Genomic DNA, 14,124 nt, shown 5'->3' with positions numbered 1-14,124 from the left:
ATTTAAAAAAGGATTGAGGGTTATACTGAATAAAAATATACGTAAACATGTTTACCTAAATATTTATATTTATACTATATTATAAAACAAATTCCTTTTTGTCTAAGTTTTAAGTTTCAACATTTACTTTCCTAAAAAATCTCTCTATTTATTTTATATATACCTAAAGTAACTATATTACCATTTTTCTCTCCTCAAATCTCAACCAATCATCTTTTTTCTTCTCTCATTCATAAATCATTTATTCATCCAATTCATTCAAAATCTTTTATCTCAAAAACCATATATCGATAAATTATATGGGTGTTCTTAAAATTTCATGTTTTTTCATTAGAGATGCCATTCAATATACTTTCGACGAATTTTTAAATCTGAGAGTGGAACCTGTACGGTCAAGGCATCTGGCTATCACACTCTATGACTTATCACACTTTATAACCTATGACCCCCATAATCTCACCGCTGCAACACGCGGGTACCTACTCTCGTTTATATAAAAGATGATAAATAAGATTAGTCGGTATGCTTCGGTCGAAAGGATTGGTGGTTCGAGTCTATTTCTTATTATTTTATTCTCAGACATGCTTTTTCTCTATTTTGGATTTTATTATCCATAACTGCTAATTCTATAGGTGTATTTATACCTTCAAAGGTAGATTTATTATTATTTGAATAGGAAGTGATATTCGTACCACAGGTTTTGATTAATCTACCACATATGTGTTTTAATAACTTGTACAGTGTGTTCAAAATGTTGTATTGTGTGGTAGATTTATCAAATATTGTGGTACGAATATCATTTCCTTATTTGAATAGCTCCAACATGTACCCATCCTAAAGTATTTCTTACTTCAGACTTACTTTTTTTTTAATAGTTTTTTCTGGATCTCTTTTTCGGATAATAAAAGTATCATTACTTTGTTAAATATTATATTAATTAAAGCTCTTTCTTGGATGTTTAACCCATAATATGAATTTTGGTCTCTAGGCCTTATCTCTATTTTAACTCATAATATTATTTATTATTTTATATATATATATATATAAAGGCTTTTTTTTAGCATAATAATATTATATTGTACTTAATAAAAATAAATGTTAATATTAATTGGTCAAAGAAGATAACAGTATATATCCCATGTTAACACATGAAAATCTATCTTTGACATGTAATATAATAGTTATTTATTATTTTTTTTAACATATATATACTAGCATTGCACCCGCGTAATGTGGCGGAGGTGACGACGACGGTGGTTTAGTGGTGTCGGTGACGGGTGGTGATCGATGACATCGACAATTGGTGTCGAGTGGTCTAACCGTTTAAGTTGATACAATTGTGATAGTTATATTTTAGAAGATAAGGACTCAGAGTCTAAATTAGCAAGATAAGAATTTAAAGTGTAAATTAATTCATTAAGGATAAATTTGGTAATGTCCAATAACCCTTTCCTTAAGGGTTAATTATTAAGGGTAATAATAGTAATTTTCCAACTAACTATTTTCTAAAAATGGAAGGAGAAGAATTATTATAAAGGAGTATATATATATATATATAGTACATGAATTAGGTGGCTTAATAATATATATAGGATAAAATCGTATGCATATGATTCAAGAAAGAAATAAAATATATCCAACCTATCAAGAAGGAATTAATTATATCCAAAAGGAATAATATTCTAAGAGAATAAAATATTTTCAAAATGAATAAACTCTATTCAAAATGAATAAAAATCTATTTAAAATTTTATTAACATTTACTATAAAGAGTGACAAGACAAGATGAAAAGAAGACATAAAAAAACAAGAAAGGAATTCCTTTAGAAAAATTATCTAGATTGACATCTCTCAACCATTATAAGAATTTCACTATAATCACACGATAGGATGATGTAAAACCGTAAACATGTAACGAGTCATCAGCTAGAAATCGCCACCCAAATATCTCAATCTTTAGTATAACCCGTGATCCGATCCTTGCTGTTCTAGAAAAAAAAATGTTAATCGATCTACGTAATAGATTAAAAGTGAAAAATGAAAAAAAAAAGTAAGTGAAAATATATATTATTATAAATTGACATATATTTAATGGTAGCATAGAAAAATAGTAGATATATTTTAAAATAAAGAGAAAATTTCATTAGATCACCCCGTGGTTTGTTGTTTTATCAATTTTCGCCTCTGTCGTTTTTTTTATCATTACTTCACCCTGTCACGACATTTTACTTTAGGCACCCCTTCTTTTAACGTCTGTTAATGTGTCTCTGTTAACCTCCTCGTGTGAACTGCACATGAGGACATTTTTGTCAATTTGCTTATAATAATCCATTATAAACACTTATTTCTTCCATCCATTTTATACACAAAGATCAAACACATTTATCTTCAATAATCCTCTTCTTCTTTCATCTTTTCTTCCCCAATAATTTTAGGGTTCTGCAACTAAAAAATCAATAAACACTTATCCCTTCACCCCACCCTCCAGATCTAAAATGTACAAATCATAAAACTTAACATAATCATCACCATTTGTAAATCATATATTCCGAATCCACAAACACAAAATTAACCCATTAATTGAAGCTATGTGTGTGTGTTTAATATTACGGGTTTTGTATGCAATACACGCATTTTGACATTATGAAAATGTAGTCAAAGTAGTTGCGTTTTCTGCTTCCTTTTTATTTTATTTTTTGTTTGAATTATCAAACTAACATTGTATGTTTTTAATTCATGGTGTTTGATGTTTTGACTAGTCTGCTGCTGATTGAACTATGGGTATGAGCATATGATTTTGAGTTGAGATGATGATGATGATGTTTAGATTTTAAATCTGCTATGTTTTAATTATATATATAGATGGATATGTATAAATATAGATATTGAATTTTGATTGGTTTAGGAAAAAAATGAGTTTGATCTAAAAAGAAGTCGAAGAAGAAAGAGATGGCGTTTAGATGAGAATAAAAAGAAAGAAGAAAGTGTTTGAAGGTAAAATGACCAATATATCCTCACGTGGTGTGCATGTAAGGTGGTTAACAGCGAGTTACAAACTGACGTTAAAAGAAGAGGGGTGCCTAATGATGTAAAAAGTCACCACAGAGTGAGATAATAATAAAAAAAAAAAGATAGGGGCGAAAATTGATAAAACAACATAGCAGAATGAAATTTTCTCAAATATAAAATGCTAATCATATATATGATGAACAGTCTAAAACAGAAAATTTTAGATAGGGTCAAATTATGGTGTGAGTAATGATCAACAAGAAAGGGTTTAACTGGAATTGGATATTTGTTCAACCCAAATTTTAGATTAAAAAATAATAAAATATATATAGATACAATATATCTCCCGCCAACTCAAGGTGCGCACTGCGCGCACACACACACTAAAAACATCTTTGCTACTCTCATTTATCTCTCGATCCATTTCAACTTCTTCCAGAAGCTTCTCTCTCTCTCTCTCTCTTTCTGTTAGAACTCAAATTCAAATACATATAATTTTCATGATTCAATAATCCATCTCGCTTTCTGAAATCACGCCGAACGATCTCATCTCTGATGCGTGTGCGTTGTTCAGGTACTAAATTCTTCACACATACTTGCTCTGATTTGCTTTCAATTTTTTACACTATTCGATCTGCGTTTTCGCACTTTCGTATCGATTAATTCGGAGATTATATCGTCAATATCTATCTGGATCACCTATAACTGCTTTTGATTTCCTTAGTTATGAACTCTAGTAGTCAATTTATTATTTATCATTTATGCTACATATATACCGTAATATATATATATATATGCATATATGTATGTATATGTATACGTATTCATGTGTGTATATGTATAAGTATGTATCGGACCTTTCATTAATTCGTCTTGAATAAGATAGTAGTACGATTTGTAGAATTTGTTTTGAGTTATTGATCTCTATTCGGAACTGTATGTCGAGTTCTGCCTGATAATTAAAATGATAATAACTTCGCTGAATTCTGAATTTCTTCATATTATAGTGTTAATTTGTGTCTGTACTGTTTTTCGGAGTCAACTCTAACCCTAGCTTCCTCAATTTAAACCTTTTTTTTTTTTATCTAATTATATATACAAGGTAGAAGTGGTTGAATAGTTAGTTGAGCTTTGGAACGTTCCAGAAACTTTACGATAGTTGTGTAATTCCTTAATGAAGATGAGTATAACATTACGCAGTGTGTTGACTTTGTTGTTGACCACTGTGTCGGTTTCCTTAGATGTTTGTTTCTATTTAATCAACTCAAGTTGGTTTAACAAAGATATAACTTTGATTCAAAACAATTTCGACGATTATTTCTGGTTGTAATGTTTTTTTGAACAGCAATGATATCTATATTGATGGTTTAATGTGTACCTGCGGCAGATTTATCGCTCTCTTGGTAATACGATTTTCTATCATTTGCAGTTTAAAAAAATGAGTGTATCTATGGATTCGTACTCGCTTAAGTCTGTCCTGGATTTACCTGATCCTTTCCGTTCAACTTTTAGTTTCAGGTATGCTTTCGGTAAATAATGAATTTTGTATCCAAATCTAGTTATTTACATATGTGTGATATCTTTTGAGTCAAATTGTTCCATGCTTAATTGGTATCTCAAGTTATCATATAGAGCAGTGAGTCGATATACAGTTTGTGATATCTGTTAGGTTTATTTTTTTCCTCATTATGTGCCTTTTAAAACTAAAAATTGATATGTTTAAAACTCTAATTAACTAAACTCCGGATTAACATATTATCTAAACTAAATGATCTGTTCCCGAATCTACCCAATAACCCATGAAAATGATTTTTGTGTTGGTTCTATGGTATCACACTTCATTGTCGGTGCTTTGTAGCCTCTATGACATTTTGCTGCATGGTTTTGGTTATAATCCTTGTTTTCTATGTTAAATTTATCCATCTGTCTGCTGTATGTTATAAACTACAGGTATTTCAACTCGCTGCAGAGTGAATGCTTTTCTACTTGTTTCCACACCGACATAAATATGGTGATTTCAGCACCAACTGGCAGTGGGAAGACAGTGCTTTTTGAGTTATCCATCTTGAGGATTCTATCAAAGTTCATTTCCCCAGAAGGAAGATTCGTTCATACAAAGGGAACTCTAAAAACAGTAAGCTACATACCAAGTTTTGCTCTGTCTGCTCTAAGAAATGGGTTATTTCCACAATAGTTTTCAAAAGATTTCTCAGCCAAGTGATAGACTAATTATTGAGATCCTGAAGTTTCTAAGTAGTTAGCCTGGTGACTGGTGTCAATGTCTCCAATTTATATTTCATAAGTGTATTATATATTCACACTGATTTAACCTCAGTTATGATTTATATATATTGCGAAAATGATGTCTTCTCCCTTAGATTCGTGAAACTATAGGATTCAGTGATTACTATGCATATGCTGTTATACATGATAGTTGATAGTAGTATTATCTTCTTTTGGTGTGAAGATATATATATCTCCATCCAAAGCTTTGGTACAAGAGAAGCTTCGGAGTTGGAACCAGAAGTTCGGTTCATGGGGGATAAATTGTTTGGAGCTGACTGGGGATAATGAATCTTACAATATAAGGAATATACGAGAAGCAGACATTATCCTGACTACTCCCGAGGTCGTATGTAATTTACTTGCTTTTTTCTTCCAATGTTTCATGTTCGCCTAATACTTAAAGATGTTATCTGCAGAAGTTTGACTCAGTGACTAGGTTTGGCATCAAAGATGGTAGCCTGAGCTTTTTTAGTGATATATCACTAGTACTTATCGATGAAGTTCATCTGTTAAATGATCCTCGTGGAGCAGCTTTGGAGGCAATAGTTAGTAGAATCAAAATGATTGGTCGCAGTCCTCAAATGAAAACATGTCCACTGGCCCATGTGCGTTTCCTAGCTGTTTCTGCAACAATTCCCAACATTGATGACCTTGGTAAGGTTACTTATACTCTTCGTTGTGACTTAAAGTTAGTGGGCCTTTGTTGTAGTGTTCTGGTAATTCAGGCTGTAAGATAATCTTGACCATGTTTCGCTCTTGCAGCTGAATGGCTTATGGTTCCTATCCAAGGAATTAAAAGGTATACTTGATATCATTTAATGGATGCGTCTCAATTCTTGCCAATAATATTGGCTCTTTTACCTTTTATGTAGGTTCGGTGAGGAAATGAGACCTGTGAAGTTGACTACCAAAGTTTTTGGTAAGTACAGTTATTATAGTAACTCCATGACTGCTTATGAAGTGTCTTAACACATTAAAAGCTAGTTAACGAGCAAACCGGTGTATGATTATTGGTTATGTCATGTGAAATTTCATATGCATATAGTTCATAGCTGTCTATTTGCTTGGAATTTGCTTAATGTTGAAGTGGTTGTTTGCAGGCTACACCCCAGCCAAAAATGACTTTCTTTTTGAGAAGGTAACTGCTTCATACTCTTGCATTTAGATTCTCATTATTTTTTGAGGTATGAAAACTTTTCTATAAAGAACTCTAGTTTTTTTTCACTAGATATAACATTAATACTGTCCCAAAAGAGGTTGAACATAGAAATATTATTTTCATAGTGCATAGAGTTCATAGTTTGACAGCTCAGTGACCCTTTTGTTTCTTCTTTCTTTTACGATCCAGCGACTTCAAAACTACATATTTGGTGAGTGAAATCTCTACAAATCTTATGATTTCGCTACTTTTTTTTTTATCAGAAGATCTTTATAATTAACTCAACGAAATCCCTCAATTCCAAAAAACCCTGAATATGCAGACATTCTTATGCAATATTCTAGTGGCAAGTCTGCACTAGTATTTTGCTCAACCAGAAAGGGGGCACAAGAAGCAGCACAACAACTGTCGCAGACTGCAATGACTCATGGTTATTCAAACCCATTCATTAAAAGCAGGGATCAGCAGGAAAGGTTAAGGGAAGCTTCAGTCTCCTGTGGTGACAAACAGATGCAATCTTACATCCTTTATGGTAGTAAGTGTTCATCTTTTTATGATTTGGGACCTAAAGTATCATGTCAAAGGAAATAGAATAATAATAATGATAGCAATGGACACTAAGTGACTACATAATTTCTGCACAATGATCATTTTGACTGATATCTCTTTCAATTGCTCATTACTCAGTTGGTTATCACAATGGTGGACTTTCCCCTAAAGATCGTACTCTGATTGAAGGTCTCTTTCTCAGTGGTGATCTTCGAGTTTTATGCACCACAAACACTCTTGCCCACGGAATAAACCTACCAGCACATACAGTTGTTATCAAATCAACACAGTACTAGTATGTCCAGACCTGCCTTTTCACAAGGTTTTTGGGGCAAAGTTATAATTCGACTAACAAGTTTCATACTTGGTACCTTTCTTTTTTCTTCAGCAACAAGGAGAAAGGGATGTACACGGAATATGATAGATCAATGATACTGCAGGTTTGAATCTAAGTTGTGCCCCTCTTATAACTACGAAAGTATACCAGAATAACATTAATATCAGGATGTAAGCATTGTTATATATGGTGGGTCATCAAGATACATCGGTTTGTTGTTACAGTATATTGTTGTAGCATCTATCTCCACATCCTCACTGTAATTTATCTGCTTCTAGTCGTCCATATGAGAAAATAATCAGCTTGTTTTTGGCTTTGCAGATGTGTGGGAGGGCAGGACGCCCTCCATTTGATGATACTGGAATGGTGATAATAATGACAAGAAGAGAAACGGTACCCTCTCTCTGTGTGTGAGAGTGTGTAGATGGAAAGATTACAGTAGAGAGAGAACCTACTAGTGGAATACGATTTGGTGGAAAAAATCAGAAAAAAGTGGTGATCATAATCAAAACTATGATCTGATTCATTTGTTCTAGAGGTGGAAATATGGGTGAGTCGGGTAATGGGACAAAATGGGTGGTTATTTGAACCGGTCGCAGCGAATTGCGGTGAACCAAAACCAAAACACTTAGCGTACAATAACTGTAACTTTTAAAATACAGTGTGTAATTAAGTATGTTAATTTATATCAGTAATAATTTAATGTTTTGAATAAAATGATTTAGTGGGTTCTATATATTAAAGTTTTGAACACCTCGACCCATTTGACTTGTTCTCCTTTTTTTAGACCGTTGGAGATAGAGTATAGTCTAATTGGATCTATAAAGGATCTAACTTGGAACCTCAATTTTCTTCTGATAGATTTTATGCTTTCTAATCATGATCTTAGGTCCATTTATACGAGAATCTACTAGGTGGATGCGAAATGGTTGAATCTCAGTAAGTCTGCTAGATATTGTTGCTAATTCTAAACTACTTTACATTCCCAGAAAGTTCCGTAGGTTGATGCATGCCAGCCAACTAATTGTTAATATGGTTCATATTTTGTTCAGATTACTTTCCTGTGTTACTGAGCATCTAGCAGCAGAGATAGTTCAACTGACTGTCTCAGATATTACAAGGGCAATAGACTGGATAAAATGCTCGTATTTGTATGTGAGGATGAAAAAGGTAGTTTAGTCAATATATCAAGAAGCCATAATTTATTCTTGTGGTAATGATCTCTCTCTAAAACTTCTTTTTGATGTTTTAGAACCCTCAAAACTATGGAATACAGAAAGGATTATCTGGTACCCATATAGAAAAGCATATACAAGGTACTTAATTTTAAAAGTAGCACTCCTTTCTGTGCATCTCAGATGCTGATTCGTCATATGTACTGCAGAGGTCTGTGTTCAAAAAGTTAATGAGTTATCAGACTACCAAATGATATGGACTGATGAAGATCGTTTTGTGTTGAAGCCTCTTGGTAACTGTTATCTATATTACTATCATAACCAAAATATTTCTATGTATACTATATAAACAAATATTCCATTCTTTTGTCCACAGAACCTGGAAGATTGATGACAAAATATTATTTGAAGTTCGGCACAATGAAACACATAATGAAAGCTCCATCAAGTTGCAGCATTGAAGATGCCCTTCATATAGTTTGCCGTGCAGAGGAGATTTCCTGTATGTAATTGTCTAACTGCTTCTATATAATTTATGGGGTTAGCTAATATGCTGTTAACGGCATTTAGTTGGCTGCTGTTGCCCTCACATTCAGGGGGGATGATTATTTATTTATCTTGTGGGAAATTCAGGGGGAGGTGTTTGTGAAAGTAGCAGGAATGATGTTAACAACATTTTATATTTTCCCATAATTTATATATTATCACTGAGCTGACTTCATTTACTGCAATAAAGGGATACAATTGAGAAGGAATGAGAAGAAGCTTTTAAATGACATAAATAATGATAAAGATGGTAGGCTTCGGTTTCACATCCTTGGAGATAAAGGGAAGAAGAAAAAGCGCATACAGACCAGAGAAGAGAAGCTATTTATATTGGCAAATGATTGCTTGACTGGAGATCCTTTAGCCCATGATTTGTCTCTAACACAGGTCATAGTTCAACATTATACGGTGGGGATGGGGTGTTGGGGGTTTAAAATGGGTCATGTGGCTCAAAGTGGTTACAAGGCCCAAAGTGTAGTTTAACTCATGCACCTCTCAAGTCATTTTTTTTCAAGAAACATATGATTATTATTTTAGTGATATTGTTTTTGAAATCATTATTAACTCATTAATTGTAAATAACTGCTTAAATTGGACAAACCATGTCAACCAAGTTTGAGCCATGCGCGTTTCATCCTATAACCAAAAACGACCCCTTTTATCCAAAGCTTTTCTGGCCTGCTACCAAACCTGCCCATCTTGCCATGTGTATTATAAAGTTATTAAGGATTGTTCTCATATGGGCTTCATGTAACATTTGGTCACCTATAGGATATGAACTCTGTCTGCTCAAATGGATGTCGAATTGCAAAATGCATGAAAGAATTTTTTATATATAAGAAGAGTTACAAGGGAGCTTTGAATTCACTTCTGCTAGCAAAATCTCTACATCAGAAACTCTGGGAAGACAGTCCATATCTACTAAAACAATTGCCCGGCATTGGTATGGTGACCGCAAAGGTATTATCTGTTCTGTAAGACAAAATCAATATGCTTGGCAGCTTTTAATCAAGATGATAATCGTCTAACCCACGTTTGATAATATTTATGTTCAGGCCTTACAATCTATGGGAGTAAAATCATTTGAGACCCTCTCTGAAGCAGACCCAAGGAAAATAGAGATAGTTACAGGGAGAAAGTTCCCGTTTGGAAATCACATTAAGGAATCATTGCTGTCACTTCCACCAAAAGTTGATTTGAAAGTTGAGGAGATCCCATGTCCTAATTATGGGAAGTCCAAGCTACTTATGACATTAACGAGACTGTCAGAGTCTTCACAAGCAACTAAAAGACATTATGCTGATATGGTATGGATTAGTAACATAATTTAGGATACAGTTAGAAATGGGGCAACGGGTCTAAACGGTTGAGAGTGGAAACAAGTCCTTTTTCTATGGTTGAAACAAGTCCTTTTAGATATGCTTGAAACAGGTCAGGTCTGTCTAGGTTGAAATCATGTATAATTTTTTTTATTTTTTGAATGACAAACTAGCCTACTCCTACTCCTACTCCTAAACTAACTCGAATGCCTAGGATGTCACCTAGGACTTCACGAAAATACTCCCCCTTCCAAGACTTGAACCTTGTTGGGAAACCTCGTACCTTACCGATGGGCCACCAATCCCATTGGCCATTTTTCATGGATAATATAATTACAAAACAATATTAATCTGAATATACATAAAGCAGATTTAAGAAGTTGTATGCATTATATATAGACTATGTGCAACTTACAACCCCTGTGATAAAACCATATCAACCCATTTTAGATAGTTTTTTTTATAAAAAAATTTGACCTGTCTGTGATAAAACCATATCAACCCATTTTAAAATAAAATGGTACCTCTAAATACAATGCTTGTTAAACAATACTTTTTAGCTAACTTACATATTTCACAGGTTGTTGCTACAGAGGAAGATAACTTGATAGTTTTCCATGAGAAAATAAGGTAATAAAGCTGGGATTTAAGCTGTGATCACTATGATATTAGTCAATGCCTCACGCATCCTTGAGATGTTATTAATGATTTAATGTCATGTTCCAATTTGTTTCTGCAGAGTGGAAGAATTTACAAGGTAACAAAAATGTTTCCTTCCACTGAATAAGATATCATATCTAAGGTACTGTTGAGACTAGTTATACATAGTGTAAGCAGAGCTAACTTCAAAATGTCTTTACATAAGATCTCTTTTTAGGTATTTTCTGGAGCATTTTAACCTATCTGATAACAGTCATTATTATTAATCTTCTTAATTCTTAATTAAGTTTGTTGGTTATGTGAGTGCAGCCCATATAATTCAACAATAATAGTTAGTGGACCTCTGCAAGGAAAGCTAACTGTCAATGCAAATCTGATTTTCGAAGAATTCAGTGAAGTTTCAAAGTTCTAGTTAACTTCTCTTTTTTTGTGGTATTATGTACTTTCACTTATTTGAGGTTTGATGTTCATGCAGTTGGTATTGATCTACACCAGAAGGTTATATTAATGAAGGATAATAACCCAGATGTCTATTATAAATATGGAACCAAAAAGGTTTCCTTGCCTCAGCCAACTGATGTGTTCATCATTGATTCCGACAAAGATAACGCACCTAATGTACCAGCTCGTAAGCCTGACAAGTTACTAAAATCCAAAAGAGAAGAGGCGTCTATGTATGCTCTTATCTCATCAACACCTTTCCTGCCAATTTCAGCTCATTTGCTTATGATAAGTTGATTGTGGTTATGTTCAATTTTTATTGGGCAATCGGGTCAGACGGTTGTGAAAAGTTGGTATAAAAAGAAATTTGTTAAGTGGATTGAATGAGTCGAAAAGTCTTCTTCATTTTTTAAATCATACTTGAGACACCAAGCTTTTCTGAAGAAACGTAATATTTTTGACAAAAAGTTTCGCGTGGTCAACCACCCGTCACATGACCCATCCTAAAATTACCCCTTTGCAACAACCCGCCTGATAAGCCAATTTTTTCAATGTCTACATTTGTCCATTAACTTTTTCTTTTTTTTTATGACCAGGCCAAGTTTCAAACTCCTGGATGAAGATTCAGATGAAGGTAAAGTTTCTGATGCTTTATATGATCCACCATGACAGGGAAAAAAGAATAATAAAAGTAAAAGATGGACCAGTTTTTAAGGCCTACTTTCTAAATACCATTTTTAGTACAGGTTAAGTATCATTTCAAACCCGTATTATGGTTAATAAGTTAATCGTTCCTACTACAGGTGAACCAGTTATCAAGAACAACAATGATGACGATTGTGTAATCATTACTGAAAGAACTGTTTTTGATCACATACGTGAAAAGGCCAAGAGTTTACCTTCTTTGGCAGCGAGTCCAACTACTGAATATCCACCATCTGAGGAGACATTAAGTCTTATAAGGAAGCGTACACATGATAGACAACTGGCACTCAATGCGACTGACGAAATTCTAAACCTGACCGAAGTTTTCAATTCATGTGAAGAAGCAAATGTGCTAAATGAAAACACTCCATCCAACATGCTAAACGCAGAGTCGATATTTGAACATATAAGAAAGAAAGCGAAGAGCTTCCCAAGAGCCGATGAAATCAAGACCTTGCGCACCAAGTCATCCAATAGTAACTTTGACTTTGACTTTGACTTTGACTTCGATTTGGACTCATTTGCAGATGCAAAGGCAAATGTAATTCAGAAAAAAGCTCCAACCATTTTGAATTCTGAGTATGTGAAACCTCAAGTGGCAAAAGAGACCTTACCGCACTCTGGAGAGAACAAGTACAAGTCTCCAACTATAGCAAACAGACAATGCTGTTCATTGGCTACAGCAGCTGAAACAAAGGCAGCAGATCCGTTTCTCGGGTATAAGAGTGTGTTCTCGTTTCTGTAACTGAATCATGCTACAAAACTAGCTAAGAAACTGCATTCATACATTGTGTTTTGCGGCTCCAGCTTCATTAGGTGTATCCAATTGTTTACATGCATTCTGAAACTAATACATGTGTCATGTGTGTTTTCAAATCCTACTGGGGATGATTCGATGAAAAGGGCAGCCTCTTTTCCATCATTTTCTTTGTTTCTGAATTGAATAAAAATATATTTACAATCTTTTATGGGGAATTACCATTATGGCCATTAGATTCCAGGGTCTCACAATCTGCCTTTTTCCGTGGATTATACATCAGATTTTACAAAATCTAGGGGTGTTCATCAAACCGTTAAAAGCGGACCAAACCGGAGCACTTGAATTGGTTTAGTCGGATCGAGTTGCTAAAATTTGGTTCGGCGGTTTAAGTTTTAAAAAACCGGGATCCTTGGTCCGGTCACAGTTTGAAAAAAAAGCAAACCGTCAAAACCGGACCGGACCAAAAAGTATGTATATATATAAGATTTCACATATATCTCTAAGTTTCCGGAGATATTTAACATTTACATATTTTAATAACATGTGCAATAGATTATGAGATATTTTTGTTCACATATTTTGTAAATATCTACTAGATATTAAGATAAACAAGATATGTTAATAAGATCTATTTATTTATACATTATACTTATTTTTACTTTCATCCTCGTCTAATTTTACTATATCGTTTTATTTTTTTTTATCTTCATTGCTCCATAATTTTTCCATTAAAAGATGTAAAATGATGTTGTAAGTATAAAAGTCTATTTGCAACTTTTTAAATGGTTTTATTAGTATTAAGATGATAGTTATGTGATAAAAGAAAAAAGTTATACATATAATTATATGGAGATAAAAAGAAAGAAAAAATAACTCGCAACCGTAAAACCGATCAAACCGGATCGGCTTACATGGTTTGGTTTGGTCCGGTTAGACAACATACGTGGTCTAATTTGGTTTTATATATGTTGAAACCGGATATGTCGGTTTGGTTTGAAATTTAGTCAAAACCAGACCAAATCGGACCACGAACACCCCTAACAAAATCTATACATAAGGTGTTTCCTTTTGGTTTTAGTTTTCTTTGCATAGAGAGGACTCATTATTAATCTCAAAAGATAGGAAATTAAACACCTAGGTGCCTTAAAGAGAGTCACTCTTGTACAAATCTAGGTGTC

General features: G+C 33.6%; 1 protein-coding gene across 1 annotated transcript; it reads left to right on the top strand.

Moving 5' to 3' along the window:
• Nucleotides 1-3,541: 3,541 nt before the first annotated feature.
• On the top strand, nucleotides 3,542-13,062 carry LOC122589193 (DExH-box ATP-dependent RNA helicase DExH17). Its single transcript, XM_043761443.1, has 27 exons — nucleotides 3,542-3,583; nucleotides 4,439-4,527; nucleotides 4,960-5,143; nucleotides 5,477-5,638; nucleotides 5,712-5,949; nucleotides 6,058-6,094; nucleotides 6,168-6,214; nucleotides 6,396-6,433; nucleotides 6,644-6,665; nucleotides 6,777-6,989; nucleotides 7,142-7,298; nucleotides 7,392-7,443; nucleotides 7,662-7,733; nucleotides 8,230-8,279; nucleotides 8,393-8,510; nucleotides 8,593-8,656; nucleotides 8,725-8,808; nucleotides 8,892-9,017; nucleotides 9,252-9,448; nucleotides 9,833-10,021; nucleotides 10,117-10,368; nucleotides 10,961-11,010; nucleotides 11,120-11,137; nucleotides 11,350-11,432; nucleotides 11,516-11,714; nucleotides 12,078-12,115; nucleotides 12,285-13,062. The coding sequence occupies exons 2-27, from the start codon at nucleotides 4,448-4,450 to the stop codon at nucleotides 12,929-12,931; spliced, it is 3,417 nt and encodes a 1,138-aa protein (XP_043617378.1). The 5' UTR covers nucleotides 3,542-3,583; nucleotides 4,439-4,447; the 3' UTR covers nucleotides 12,932-13,062.
• The last annotated feature ends 1,062 nt before the right edge of the window (nucleotides 13,063-14,124 follow it).

Source organism: Erigeron canadensis, chromosome 2 (assembly GCF_010389155.1).
Source record: "Erigeron canadensis isolate Cc75 chromosome 2, C_canadensis_v1, whole genome shotgun sequence".
Lineage (NCBI taxonomy): Eukaryota > Viridiplantae > Streptophyta > Magnoliopsida > Asterales > Asteraceae > Erigeron > Erigeron canadensis.
This window is presented reverse-complemented; position numbering and strand designations above follow the sequence as displayed.